General features: G+C 40.4%; 1 protein-coding gene across 3 annotated transcripts in view; it reads right to left on the bottom strand.

Moving 5' to 3' along the window:
* Positions 1–7,878: 7,878 nt before the first annotated feature.
* Positions 7,879–15,480, bottom strand: part of LOC140255467 (heat shock transcription factor, X-linked-like) — a 35,857-nt gene continuing 28,255 nt past the window's right edge. Inside the window, exons 1-3 of one of the 3 annotated variants that reach the window (XM_072343085.1) lie at positions 9,421–10,713; positions 8,247–8,556; positions 7,879–8,016 (exon numbers count right to left, since the gene is read on the bottom strand). In XM_072343085.1, coding sequence (XP_072199186.1) covers positions 7,991–8,016; positions 8,247–8,556; positions 9,421–9,924 — 840 coding nt within the window. In that variant the 5' untranslated portion in view covers positions 9,925–10,713 and the 3' untranslated portion in view covers positions 7,879–7,990. Of the gene's footprint in view, positions 8,017–8,146; positions 8,557–9,420; positions 12,366–15,480 lie in introns of those variants that run through there. The other 2 variants (XM_072343084.1, XR_011904482.1) reach the window with 2 other exon arrangements.

The raw sequence follows: 15,480 nt of genomic DNA, 5'->3' as shown, positions 1-15,480 counted from the left end.
ATTTTGTTGCTCCTCCAAAGTAAAATATTTAATCTGCAGCAATTTTAGGTTATGAATTTGTTCTTCTGTATGCTTTTCTTTTCTTTTTTTTTTTTTTTTCTTCTTTCCATAGCTTTGGTCCAAAAATCTGTAGTGCTCAAAACACCTACATGCACAGATTATTTTGCTATACAGCTTTTCCTGTATTACCCAAAACAACTAAACTTTCTGGGATCATTGAATCCATAGCTTGCGTGTTTCTCTATAAATGTTCTACTCTACAAATAGTTTTAATCATAAAAATTGATATTAAATGCATTCTATTTTTCCTAGTGTGGTAAATATTAGAAATGATACATTCTTGGCTGCGCTCAGTTTTGGAACAAGTGTGTTTCTGCTTTTGGAAATGGAATTGTGAGGAAGCGTCCTTTGAAATTTCTGATGCTTGCTGCTGCTAGGAGCAGAGGGCTGGACTGCAGTCCTAATTTAGCTTAACAAAAATCAGTGCTGTTTTCTGTTTTGCCCTCTTTTCCAACTGGACTTAAAACAGAGGCTAAGAAAAATGTCAGTAATTATTTTAGCACTAGAAAATAGAAGTGAGATGTTTTCCTTTGTACTTCAGTTATACAGTTTGGTATAGATTTCTGAGTCTGAACAGATTCACGGTGTATATGAGACTGCTGCATACAGCAAATAAATAACACAGGAATGAATAGTCTAAGAAATGGTTATTGGACTAGAAATGTAAGGAGTCACCGTGGGAAATGTGGTGATTTATCATCCTATGGATCCTTATTTCACCATTTTCCTTCACCATTCCATTCAGGAATTTGTACTCAGCTGAGTATAAATGACCAACTAACTTTCTGCGGCCACGTGCTATGATTGAGATGCAGTACGGAACAATCCAGAACAAGAAATTTTCAGGAATAATTATCTCAGCAAAATAATAAAGTGTTATCCAATATCCTAATGCCCGTAAAATAAAACAGGACAGCAGGAAAACTGACAGCATCAGTATCATATCTTACTATGACAATTTAACCAAACAAATACATATCCCAAGTATGCAGCGTAAACAGGGGAGGCAAGATAAGCTTAGAAACTAGCCAACTTGGAAGCTCACAGGTGAATACTCTTCATCTTCAAAGATACTGGCATAATTACTGGTCATGCAGCAGCTGCAATTGAACAGACTATATCTCACATCTTCTTTTCTGGTTACTCAGTGCAGTATTATTTGACTTGATGAAAAAAGAGGGCTTTGGAGGAAGAAGTGAAATGGACACTCAGACATGCATGAATGCAACTGTGTGCCTGCAAGCATATCTGATATAAAATACTGCACAATTTAGAATCTTAATATCAGTTTTAAAGAAGCGACTGCTTTCTTTTTGCTTCCTCTTATTTATTTTTATTTGAAAACTCCTTTCTTTTTCAGTGTGAGTTTACGTGAGCCTTAACTATATTAACTGAAGTAATTTTTTACCATATTTGGTAATTTTTTTCTTAATAATCAAAGCCTTGGACAGGTTGGTTTTGTTTTGTTTTTCTTTGTTTTGTTTTTCTGAATCATGTGGAACGTGAATCATGTTGGAAAGAAATTAAGTGGTTACAATTACTTTTTACCATGAACTATTAGAAAGAGGTTATCATCTGTCCAGGAATGCTTTCTAAGTAGAGCAATGATGGAATTGCTCCAAGTGAGTTAATTTCTTCTGCTCTTTGATGTGCCACAGAGCACTAGTGTGACACTAAATAAGCAGTAATCAGAAATCAGTGCTTCAAAGCAGTAGCCTAAAACTACCGCAATTGTTGTGGATGGACCCAAATTGACAAGCTATCAAAATCACAACTTACCACTAAAATGGAGGTCTTAAAAGACAATATGACTTGGAGTGTTGATATCATTTACTAATAGCATGCGAATACTGAGATCCTTTTGTCTCATAGCATTGTAAGTACAAATGTAAAAAACTTTAAAATTATCTTCTGGAACTTATTTCCAACTGTCTTAAATTCAGCGTGATTTCAAAAACTGGCTTATAAAATCTGGTGAAATCAAGAGCATTTCCTTGGGTTTCCTCATAGAGTCTTTGAATGTGCTTTTTAGCCTCTAGCAGAACTGAAAAACGAAATGGAAAAAACAGCTGTACAGAACTCAGATTCAGTTTAGAACATTTCTGAAAATGCCCAAAGGTTTTGTTAGTATGTTATGATTTATTTGTTTGTGATTATTTTAAGAACAATAAGTACCAGGGGAAACGAGGCTCCCCAGCAACCAGTTCTGACAGGCCTCTCCTTTCAGACTCTGAAGAATTTTGCTGTTAAATTAAATATTTTGTTATAAATATATATTTTTTTCCCTCAAGTTGGTTGAATCCTCCAGTATATATTCATATATTTTTCAGTGTACTCAAGTATTTGTGCATTTTTACACAAGCAAGCCTGTCTGTGCAGGATCCCACAGACTGCCTCCTCAGCACCACAGGTCTGTGACAGCCGTTACCAGCTACACACCCAAGAATGGACCTTACCTTTTCCCAGCTGCTTTCCTCACACAGTCTTTATTCAGAAACTGTCTCTTCCTTAGGACTGAAAAAGAAGAAGCTCCACGATGGTAGAAAGTAGAAAAGGAAACACTCCTGAGGTATATCTCCTGCTCTTATTGTGTGTCGTCACACAAACCAATGCCTGCTGCATCCATCTCCCTTTCCCTACTGTTTCCATGTCAGTCAGAGCTGTTGGGAGGCATGACTATGAATTAAGCCAGATTTCTCATGCCAGCGAAGACCAGCATCTCTCTGTAGGCTCTGCAGGGTTACTGGAACATGAGAGAAAAGGTGTGCGCAGCCTGTGTGGTGCCAGCTGAGGGGAGCACCCACACACAGCCCGGCCGCCATTTTAGCTCGACTGCCTCCTCACCGCTTGCTGCAGGCTGCACTGCACCTCAGTTTGCCTCTGGCTCTGTCTCCAGCACAGCTGCTGCCTGGGGATGATGGGGAGAGGCAGACTTTAGGTAAGAGAAGAAAGGCTTAAATGGTTTGCTCAGTTCTTTTTCCTTCGTGGCTCCTTTCTGCAGCTAGAGTCCCCCCACCTTCCCTCTCAGGGCAGCACTAACGAAGCTGATGAAAGCTGCTTCAAGAGGAAACAAAAGAGACTCCTGCCCCCTGAGGTCTCCTGGTGTGCTGCTGGCTGCCCCTGGCTCTTCTTGGTGTGGCACTGGGCCAGTCACTGCCGAGGCCAGCTGGTGTCACTTGGGGTCATTCTCCTGAAGTTGCTGTGATGAACCGATTCGTCTTCGTGTAAAACACAAAACAAACAACTTCAAACGTATGAAGTATTTTGAATTGTATACAGTGAGGAAAAATTATCCAGTTGAGATTAAAAAAGCAGTAAAAAATGCTAGTAGAAGAAAAAGTCTTATTTTCTACAAGCCTTTGTCAATAACTTTCTGCTTAAAACTTGGTAGTTGCCCAGGAGATAAGGAAATACAAGTGAGATGCTAAATGAAGAATGCTGGCACACACAGAGGTGTCATTCAGTGGACTTTGTTAAACAGTTTCTGGAATTATGCCCACTGAGTAAATGTTTTGCAAACGGAACAATGGCAATTAAGAACTACTTGCAGTAAGTAACACACATTTTCTTTTCCCAGCGTTGTCCGAATGCATTTTGTCTGGGGGAAAAGCACTTCCAGTGGGCTCAGGGAGAACCCTCACGTGGTGCTCACAGCGGTTTCTGCTGTGCTCACACTGTAAGTGTATTCTCCAAGGCCAAGGCCATGTTACTTTCCAGGTGTCACTCAGGCACAAGACAACCTAAGACTGAAATATGTTAAATATAGTTTTTATAGCTCACATACTACTAATATTAACTGACAAAAGTAAGGCAACGTGGAGGTGAAGCTTTCTTTCTGTTCTAAACCTTTGGATGGCTTGCTGTGGAAGCTGGGTAAAGTTGCTAGCCTTGTGCAGCCCCACAAAACACTCTATAATACTAATGTACAGCAGAATCCTGGTATGGAAAAAACAGCTTAACTTCCTCCTTCTGCTTCCAACTTGCATCCACATGCTATATCCCCGGTCCTGGAAATATTTATGTATATCTTTAACTTCCTTGTTCTGTATGATATGACTGAAATTTATTTAAATGTTTAAATATTTGCAGTATTAAGGATAAACAGAGGCATAAACCTGTAAAATCAGTTTAGTTTTTATCAACCCCGTTTCTTTCTAAAAGAAAAAACTCTCTGTTGTGCTGATAGAGTACTGGTGAACAATCTGTGTAGCTGCAGAATTTTGCTTTGTTGTCACTTGCTGAAATTTGCTTAGGAATTAGCATTAGAACAGTTGGAAGCTGCTGCATAAATGGTCAAGGCTACAAAAAGTCAGAAGAGGAGACTATAACCCGAATGTTTTGCATGTATGTCGCTGTCACGTATGTGAAGTACATTCTGGACATATGTTCTAATTTTGATGACTGACGTGGAATGAAAAGGCCTAATTCTGGTGTTCCAGGTTGCAGCAGGCACTATTTCATCTCTGCTTCCAAATTATGTTACTTAACATCCCCCACAACTTTAAAGTAGCTATATTCGAGACAGATAGTGATAAAAGAATGCCCAGATTTGGGGATTTATTGCTGATTAATGAATACAAAGCATGGGATTTTACTTATTTATTTATTCATTTATTTTTGACTGAGCTTTATAAAGAATGGGCAATAATCAGCCTTGGCAGGGTTTTGAATACAGTACAAAAAAGTTGTGGTTTCAAACTGAAGCCAATATTTCTGTGTATTTTTCAATCCTCATTTCCTTTCTGACAAGCAAAAGGAGCTTCATGCTCCTTCCCTTTAGGTAAACACATTCAGGCAACTCAAGGCTTCTGAAGGGAAGCAGCATCCAACAATCTTTTAACAGCTATGCTAACAGCATGTAAAGCACAGTTCCACCCTCCTTGTGCAGTTCCACATGGTCACCTCAGTAGGATAATGGTTTGCCCAGAGCATGAATTCCCTTGGGTGGTGACTGTCAATTGACTCCAACTGTAAAATGCAGTGAGAGCAAACAGTGGTTGGAACACATGCTGATATCCGCATCACTGCTTCCCTGCACAACGCTGATGCTGACATGTGTCAGGATGCTGGCTACCATCTCCTCCCTGGCTAATGGGAGAGTGTGTCCTAGGGTGCTTATTCACCTGTAGTGCTAATGGCAGTCCTGTTCACAGAGGGTCTATTTTGTAATGTTCTATTTACACTGTCACATAGAGATGAAATGGAGAATGTGTGAAGAATTATTCCGACCCTAATACAAGGTAAACTTGAATCCTCTGTGATTTGATACGATAGTGTCAGGAAACTCAAACAGGTAAATATCTGACTTCCCCAGGAGGAAGTGCTGTATGCTTGAATTCAGGCGAAGGAGTGTAATGAGCAGAAATGTTCAGAGACTCAGCTCTGCAGAAGATAGTCTTGCCCTGTGCAAGTTCCTTCCAGGTGAATGTCAGCTAACTATGACCGTGCACATACCAGTGCCACTCCTGTTGTTAATCAAGTTAGGCACTGATTACACATGAGCATCTTTCATGACAAGCAGGCCTATAGACTCTGATCCGTACGCCCTGGTTTTGCACTGTGTATTGTTTGGAAGGGAAGCAGGATCATAGGTGAGTGTTCGCTGTTACACAGATAAAGAAAATGGTCGGAATTATTCAACACTGCTTGCAGCAATCCTCAAGTTCAGTAGCTCGTGAAAGGCAGTAGTGCAACAGGCATTAACCAGGTGTCTGTCTACTGCCCTTAAGAGCAGGGAGTGGTTGCATTTCTCTCACTGAAGCTGGGAGAGTCCTCTTGTGCATGTGGGTGTTTCTGTTCTGTTGCTACAGTACATCTATTGTCATTAATTTGACATTACTGAAAGTGAAACCCAGTGTGTGGATATCTTTACATGCTTAGAGTGATAGCAAATGTATCAAACGTGATTAAAATTAGTGCATAAGACTGAACTCCTATATGGCTTGTTCCCTATGCGTTGAGCTGCACTTCTCTAATGGACTTATTTGACTGGAATACTCACTGTGTAGACTGCAGAAAATAAAGGAGGGAGTCTGATACACAGGTACAACATGTGTGCTCTAAGCACCCATCTTATGGCATCTCTTTTCCTCAGAGACCTCCATCTGCAGCAGTGAATCTTGAAACACTTTTTCCTATTTTAAATTTGCCAGTAACTGTATCACTTTAGTGAAGCTTTGCCCAAATTCACACTGGAATTGCAAACAGGATCAAAGCCTGTGGTGTAATTAAACCCATCCCACTCACAAGAATTCAGTCTCTTTTCCAAAAGCTACTTCATATCTACAAAATGAGTTTGGTTGTATGCGCTATTGTCATCTGGTTCCCATTATCTAGGCTTTGAGACTTATATATGAGGAAACATTAAGTAAAACATTTTTATTAGACACTTTTAAACTGCACAGGAAAATTGAGAAAGTATTCAGCAAGTAGGGCAGTAGGTTAAGTGAACTAGTTTTACCTAAGGCAGCATTTGCACCCTAGATCACATGGTGTAACAATGTGGCTGCACAATTTCAGACATAGCCAGAATCCACTGCATCCAGCTGTGTGGTAATAGGTTACACTCTGACTTCGAAGTCAAAGATTCAATAAGAGCCTCAACTTTGGGTTCTGTGACCTTCAGTTGTGCTCTGAAGGCTTGCTTCCTTCAGAAGGTGCTTCTGAAGAGCTGTTTGATAGCTGTGTACATGCTACAGAATACATGCAATTAAAATAGTAGTGTTGGCATCATGTACTGCATGGGCTGTTAAATCCATTTTGCCTCCGAACTCTGAAACAAGGGCTCTCTACATTTAGTCAGTCTTCACGTTGTTCCAATTGCTGCTTAGTTGCTCTGACGTGGGCGTTTGGAGCAGCCATAAAAAGTGTTGTGCTTCTTATAGATGCTTCGCACTCCTATAGCTGTGATAGATGCAAACTTTTATCTGCTCCACAAGAAAGAGTTCTCGTTTGCCAGCAGAATCTCTGGATGTATAAAAAATGCAGTAGTTTTCTGTAGTTTTATCTTCAGAGATATTTATCTTGCATTGGTGTGGGAAGAACAAAGGGAACGGGGCGTTGCAGTGGGGAATACGGACAATTGTAACAATGCACAATTATCTACACTTAATAAAAAAAAAAAACATACGAAAAAATGTATCCTCGTGTGACGTGGTAGAACTGTATCTGATTATCAGCATTGCCATGCAAATAAGACTTAAGATTTTTAAGAGCTTAAGAAGAATAAAGCTTTAGTAAATGTGCTAGCACACTGGCAAGTAAGCTACTGCTCCCTGTGGTTTTGTGCTTTATACATCCTCCTCTAAAATATGGCCAAAGGCCTTTGGTTCATTTGATTAGCAGTTGCTGAACCGTCCTGGTCTCTGGCCACGCTTGGTTGTGCCCGGCAATGTGGCTCTGAGGAATGCACAGCAAGGATTCGTTTGGCTACAGGCTAGTTCTGGTATAGTTTAGGTCAGCCAGAAGCATGGTGACTGGGGCTCAGAATGTTGGAAGTTTTGACACAAGCAGCTCAGATGCCCTTGGTTAATTAATGTTAGTATGGATATTTCTAAAGCACCCATCTGCGTGGTATCTGTGTTCACCTCACTTATGTTGGAACAGGATTAAAACCATGTTTGCACCGAAAAGCTGCCCACAGCTGGAAACCACTCATTTGCAAGAATCTCAGCGCAGTTCAAATTGGTAAGCAGAAGGGCAGTGCCAGGCACATGCTGCTCACAGGACAGCTGAATTCACCGCAGTGACCACCAGGGATCCCCACAAGCTGAATGGCTCATCAGAGGCCTCCTGTCCCTCTTGGCATCTGTCCTGACAGGAAAGGCAGAGAAGGAAGGGGATCAGGCATTTCAGACATCTCCAGCTGCCCACCGGCATGTCCTGTGCTTGCATCATTCCTTGGAGCAGACTTGCTTAACACAGTGCCTGCTTAGCATTTAGCAGGTCTTCCAAAACCTAGAGGGCAGGAATAACAATGGTTGTTTTAAAAGGATCTGAAAAATGAGAACTCCCTGAAGGCAACCCCCCATCCTTGGGCATAGGAAGAGTAACTGTCAAACTGAAGTAACAGGACAGGACAACTGGAAAATATTCAGAAACTTTATTTTTGGAACTACTATATTCACTTGATACTTAGCATCTATACTTCCTGTAGTATAAATTGTGTTGACGTCCAACCCCGTCACCTGCAGCTCCGTTATCCGGTCCCAGCCCCAGTGGAAAAGGGCCGTTTGGTACAGAAGATGCAGCGTGATATGGTGAAGCAGCAGATGAAGCAGGAGCAGCATCCTGGGTGCTACCGGGGAGATCAGTGCCCGCTGACGCAGCAGGGCCTGACCATTTCTTCAGAGGGCTACTGCTCAGGTGGCCCTCCTTCAAATCCAGGTCCAGCGAGAATGCACCTGATGCTCTCTTTTTTATACCAGTACTTCGCTTGAATCTTCTTAGCAGATGGGGATAATCTCTCTTGAAGTAGGGGTTATAGTAGTAGAGAAACTACAACATACAAAGGAGAAAAATTACCACCATTTCAAGACTGGAAAAGACAATAACTAGTAATTAGAATCTCAAAGACAAGCAGAGAGGACTCTCAGGGACATTTTAGACATGAATTATGTGAATAAAATGTTACAGTACAGTTCTGCTAAGTACAAGGTCTCTGAAAGTAATGCCTCCTATTTATTTCAATGGAAACTACAACAGATACAAAGCACAATTAAACTATTTGATAGGATAAATTCTAAGCTACAAAACACACTTTTTCAACACAGCCACCACCATTATCTGTGCATTTAATTCCTGAGATGAATAAGAGCTTGCGTGCCACATGTGCAAAGGTTTTCAGAGCTGACCAGAACCAGGCCTTCATTCACATCTCTGTTGCCACTGCTGAGACACACCATCCATCAACACGCTGTGCTCACATCCACTGTTTGGTCTTTATAAATGTTGTCTAAGTGTCCACGAATGTTAAGGGGAACCATTTTTTCAGCCTGGAGGAATTTAATGGCACCCTTCATTATGCATGTCCATGTCAGACACCATTCTGTCAGACTGCCCATCTACTGCCACGTGTCACATTGCAAGAAAGTTTAATGGAATACTGGGGGGGAGGCAAAACCTACTTCTGACATTGTGGGGCAACATAATTAAATGGGAGGCATTGCTTTCAGAGCAGCCACTGTAGTAACCATCCTTGCTTGCATTCTTGCCATTTGTGAACAGCAGAGAAGTGTAAGATTTTCAAGCAGTTTGGTTTAGAAACCCAAATACCACCAACTTTCAGGCACCTTACTTGGACTGAGTGTCCACCAATCCCACTAGTCCCAAGAGTATTTCATGGGTAGGGGGACGGTGTACCTTGCTAAAAGTGGGATCTGTTGTTTCATCTTCATTATCACGTGAAACAGATCTTGGCAAATCTCCTTCTATAATGAAGAATCCGTGAAGGTGAAGCTGACGAATGAAAGTTTTCATGCTGTCAATGTCAAAAAATTGCAGACATCCTCTCCTTGCCAGCACTTCCCTTTCGAAGGATGCTTCTTCAATCACTATAGAGTTTCCATCGTTGGCCCACCAAATGGACTGAAAGCGGCTGCTTTCAACAATTTCCCAGAGTTTTTTCAGAAAGGAGGATGACAAGTCAGTGGCTTTGCCAGAGCACTTCCCAGACAGATCAAGACGTAGTCTTTTTGTGCGGGGTTCCTCACATGAACCTTGAGAAGTGTTTTCTGCTTTTGTAGATCCTAAGGCAGCATCCTGAGCAACTTTTTCTCCACATACTTGTAGGACAGAAGAAGCTGTGACTGCTGAGCCAACGTCCAGGACAGAAACATTTGATGTTTCTGACAAAGACATCTCCATTTTAATTATTAAGTATATAATTATCAATTATTATTTTTTTTCACTCAGAAATGCCTTTCCACATTTCTCCAGCTGGTGAGATTTGTCCTGCCAGCAGCAGGATGAAGCTCAATGGCTCCCGTGGTGTGGGGAGCAAGGAGTGGGTTGGGACACTCAGAAATGTCACCACGGTGACTGTGCTGCATATCAGTGACATCACAGACAACAGGTGACTGTTGGCTAACAAAATGTGGCGGTGATGTGCTTGTTAATTAAGAAAATATAATCCCAGATGTTTATGCTACCTAAACCAATAGGCAAAAAGTTATCTATAATTTCCACAAAGAAGACTGTTTCTTTAATAACTTTGTTGGGCACATGTATGTGGGAAGTTTGTTTCCAGCTGTGAACCTTTCTAGAGCTAGTGCTCCTTCTTTGATCTCCTTCTAGACAACTTTATGAAAACCTGAAAATTTTTCAATTTTTACAGAAGATCTCAGTAAAATTTGAAATCAGGGGGGTTGGAGATTGTATGGGAGATTGGTAATCACAGCCTGAACCTCTGATTAATCAACTGAGGCAAGTGTCAGGTCAGCTGTGGGAGCACAGGTGAGAGTAAATTAGCTGTGCTCCTGGAAGGAGTGGAGCTTAACTCCACCTCCTCTAGGCTTCATTTAAGGGCTGACCCCCCATTAAGGCAGCATCTCTTGGACATTGCTCCCTGGTGGGGATTGCCTCAGCATTTCCCAGTGAAGGCATCCATATTGGTGAGTTTTCCTTATATATAAACTTTTGAATATCTGTTATCATCTTTGTACCATTCCACCTTACAGAGATTCATGATCCTTGATGTCCCTTCCAACCTGGATCATTCTGTGATTCTGCAGTCTCTCATTTCTGTAGTGGAAGCCATTGATTCAGCAGTACCTCTTTGAAGGCAACCACCATGCTTGCTGATTTCTGGTTCAGGTTGAACAGGATGTTGCCATCTTCATCTTGGCATATGGATGTTTGATTAGAGAAGTATGATCAGATTTCTTATCCTAATCTAGTGTTCCATTTTCAGACTGCACTGCAGTGAGTTGCTGGGTTGTCTTTGCTGCTAGTGGAGCTCTTATGTTAGCCATACATTGCCCTCTTGCTGTGTTTTAATGAATGGAGCATTGGTGTTGGGGGCCCTTGGCTCTCTTGAACTGGAGCAAAACAGACAGAATACATTCTTCTTGAGGACACTGAGATCTTTCAGCATGGAGAAGATCAGGTTGGATATTAGGAACAATTTATTCTCAGAAGGAGTGGTTAGGCATTGGAACAGCCTGCACAGGGAGGTGGCAGTCACTGTCCATGGAGGCATTCAAGGAACTAAATGTGGCACCAAGAGACACAGCTTAGTGTGAATGGTGGTGATGGGCTGATGGTTGAACTAGATGAACTTAGTGTTTTTTATCCAACCTTAATGATTATATGGTTCTTAGAATAAATCATGCTTGGAACTAATTGTGTAATGATTGGTCATCTCCAGAGTTCTCCAATCTGCCAGTGGCTGCATGGAACTAAATACTGGCAATGCCATGTATCTTCTTTGAAAAAAGCAGTCTCCCAGTTCCCTTTCAGTTTGGCTGTATACATAAAAAAGCATTAAAAACTATTTGCAACAGAAATCAGTCAGGATTTATTCATTTTTTTTAAAAAAGGATCTAATCCTGTAAAGCTCCAGATCAATTATTCTGGGAGATAAAGCAGTTCAAAACTGTGGAGATTTATTTATTTATTTCAAAAGCAGGATAGAACAGATTCAATTTTCATCTAATATTTGGCCGGCATTCTATTTTCATAAAAAATGTGCTTTATTTTCCCAAAATCAAAATAAAAAACCACCTCCTGTTATGAAATGATAATTGGATAAGGAATTTGAGTTTTTAGAGGAAAGCAGAGGTTCCCTCTCTATTAGACTCTTCAGGCAGTGGCATAATATTTCCACTAATGGTGGTTGCCTAGGAAGGTTTGAATAGCAGTCATTCTCATAACTGAAGAAGTACATCTGAGCACACAGCTACCCTTCATTAACACCTTTTTAATCATCTCAGTGCCTGCAGGACAGTGTATTTTGCATTGCTCCATTAGAAGTGACGGACACATATTGAAGACAATGATCTGCAGCTTTATTTAAAAAAATAGAACAATTTCTACGTTCTTTGCTTTAAATAGGCAATTGAGCACAGGCGGCTGGAGGGAAAAAAAAATCTCCCATTTCTTACTTTGTGAGAACTAAGGCCTCTCTGCCACTAGAGGGTGAGACAACTACAAACCAAACACTGAAGCCTAAGTCCTTTCTGAGGAGGGTACAAATGTAAATGAACACGAGGACAGTACCTCAGGTGATATCTTGGTTATTCATTTTTAGAAAGAAAGGTATGTGCTGTAAGTATTTTTCTGTTGATTTCACAGGCTTCAATGCAGAGCTGAAAAGAAATATGGGAACAATCAGTCGTAATGAACAACAGTGGAACAAAACTTACAGCGTAGACTATAGATTTTGGGTCTTGGGAGGCAGAGTTACAAAAATAAATTCTGATCTTGATTCAAGTGTTGAGTCAACTGTTCTGCTTCAAGAAAGAACTAATTTTGGCTTAGAATGCCTCCCTCCCTTATAGTCAGCAATCTGAAAAACAGGTCTCTGCCTCGTTCCCTTTGATCAATGCCTTCTATACTGAAGGCTTTCTTAGTTGTTTTCTTGTAGTTTGACTTTTGCAGTATTTTTTTTTCCTATCGCTATGAGACAGTGTGATGCAGTTGCCCCATGTACCTTTCAAAATGTGTTTTGTGTAGTTTAGTATGGCCACATGTTTTGTAGTCCTGGCAGCAAACTGTAACCAGTTCCTACTTACATGCCCCATGTTTCTTGACGAAATATCTTACTGATAAGTTTTGATGTTTGCAGTCTGTCAGAAGATCCATTTCTCTGAAGGCTTTCCTGACACAGGAAGTATACCGTTCACTTTCAATTGATAAAAGAGTGATTGATCAATCAGATTATACAAATCAATATGCTGTTTCTTCAAGAATAATATTTTTCTGATTTTAAACAAAAATGAAGTCACACAGGGTACAGTAACATCAAGTTGTTTTTTTTTTCTCACTCTTACAAGGGTCTCTGAAGAATTCCAACTTTAAATGCTTTGACAGTGCCTGTGTCTTGCTACTATGCTGTTGTTTCTTTGGCAGTGTGAAGCTCCAAATTCAGCCTCCTTTTTTTCCTGAAGAAAGACTTCGATATTGAACTTGTATAAAATACTACAAAAGCTTTGTGTGAGGTCAGGAGAAACAAAACTAAGTCTTTTTAAGCAGTAGTAGAAGAGGCAAAATCAAAGAAGAGTACTGTAGGCAGTTCTAAACTATTGCCTGGGAGACTTTAGTAGTTCATCTGATGTTAAATGTAAGATGACTGTGACAAGGATTACAGTGACATTGAGATGCTTGTTCTATTCAGAAAAAAAGCAGCATCCACCTTTGCTTAGGCAACTACAGTTCAGTGCAACAGATGGATCAGAAATTTGTTGTAAACTTTTTGTTCTGTGATTATCAACAGCACTTAATTTTTTTAGGGAAATTAGCTGGTGAGTTGCTGAAGTTACATGTTGGATTTTGCATTTTTCTGGCCTGAAATCTTATCATGCCCTGGATTAGCTGCCTGCCCAGATGTTGTTGGCTGCATACTTAGGACACAAAACTATAGCCCTTGTTGGATCTCCTCAAAGTAAATATCACTAGTAAGCTAAAGCTAGAAACTTGCTCTGCTGTTTATGTTAGTTTACTTGTGATTCTTGCACAATATTTACCTAATTTTAGAGAAACTGCAGAATAATTTTTTTAAGGTATATATAATTGAAATAATGTTTGCTTTTCTTGATTTATTTTTTTTTATTTTTTTTTTCCACAGACTTTAAGTGAAACAACTGATGAAATTCTCTTGTGCTGGCATTAAAAAAACCCTGGCCCTTTTCTATGGGCTCTTTTCTTTCAGTGTCCTAAATACCATAGAAGCAACAGAGCGTTTATAGTTGGAGGCAATGACTGCTTTCTTCATTTCAGAAGAGATTTTGAACCCCAAACCTATCCAGAAGCTTTACTGGGAGGTAGGAATTAAATCATATGGAACAAGCAACAAGAACTCTGTTTTGCTCCTGTGGATATTACATAAAGTACAAACTGCTAAAAAGCACTTAGTAGCTATTTAAATATGCTGCAAGTACATATACTACACCAATTATTTTACCATTTTATTTTGACAGTAGAACACAGCTGTTTTAGCTGGAAAACTGCAAGTCTCTCCTGCTTTTATCTCAAACTGTAACAGCACCAATACTAGATGTTAGCTGCCTACTTGTTTCTAAGGCTCAGAGCCAGGCCTGATGCCAAATTAAATGACTTAAAAACTTACTATCAAATTCAATCACAAAACACTGTTAACAGAAAGGCTTTTTCAGTTGAGAGGCGAGAGTTGTGACCTGACATTAAAGAAGAAAATGAGATTAAAAAGCCTGGTCTTGGTTGTAATTTCTAAGGCATTTTTTAATTTTATTTTATTTTCCTATTTTATTTTTTGCTCTCATTCTCTCCTAAAAGAATTCCTAAAGGAAAAAGGATCTGTGGGAGAGAAGAGTGCTCAGGCATGGCTCGTTCTCAGGATCAAGTTTTGGTATTATTGGTGTACTTGTTCTGGTGCTGCAGTAGAGCTCTGCTCATATGGATAAGTGACAGAGGGGCTTTGGGGCTCCAGCATATGAAATGATCTCCCCAGGACCAGATCTGACCGAATGCATCTTTTCACTGCAGTGTGGCTGGTGGAGCCACAAGGCTCTACATTTTTTCAGTCTTCTTTAAACCCATAAATTAAAGCTGTTTATATGGTTTTGGGTAATGCTGTTGCAGCTGGGAGGGAACAGCTGTTTGGACACTGTTTTCCTTTCATCCAGTGTCTCCCTCCACACAGAGCAGTTCCTCAAGCTGTCTCGGAACAGAAGGGCTGCTGCTTTGCTGCCACTTCCCTGCTCTGGAGCTTGAGGAACTCTTCTTACCCTGGCTGGCTTCCTTCCTGCCTGCATGGCTTGGCCACCAGAGTTTGCCAATCTGATATTCTTGCCCACAGAAACACGAATAGGAATGGCAGGTAACAGCACAGTGGTTATCTGTTACTTGTTTCAAATGGGGCTATCAGATAAAAAACTGAGAATGTGATTTTTGCAAACTGTAGAACTGAGAAGCCAGAAAAAACATACTGTGCATTATAGAGACCCTGCAAATAAGCTTTATTTTATTACACTTGCATGTTTTAGAGCATGACAGTATTTTTAGCCTTGAAGAACTTGGTGGTAAACACTTTAATTAATCATTCTAACAGTTTTCAACTTTCAAAGTAAATTATTTGTTTTAAAGGTTGAACATGTCATATGGTAGTAGCATCCAACCAGCAGCTATGAAATTTCCAAGAGCTTGGGGGAGGCAGAAAAGTCTCAGAAATAAGAAGATAATGACTGGGACAGCAAGAATCAGACAAGGAAGGGGAGGGAAGAAGGG

This window comes from Excalfactoria chinensis, chromosome 8 (assembly GCF_039878825.1).
Source record: "Excalfactoria chinensis isolate bCotChi1 chromosome 8, bCotChi1.hap2, whole genome shotgun sequence".
Classification (NCBI taxonomy): domain Eukaryota; kingdom Metazoa; phylum Chordata; class Aves; order Galliformes; family Phasianidae; genus Excalfactoria; species Excalfactoria chinensis.
This window is presented reverse-complemented; position numbering and strand designations above follow the sequence as displayed.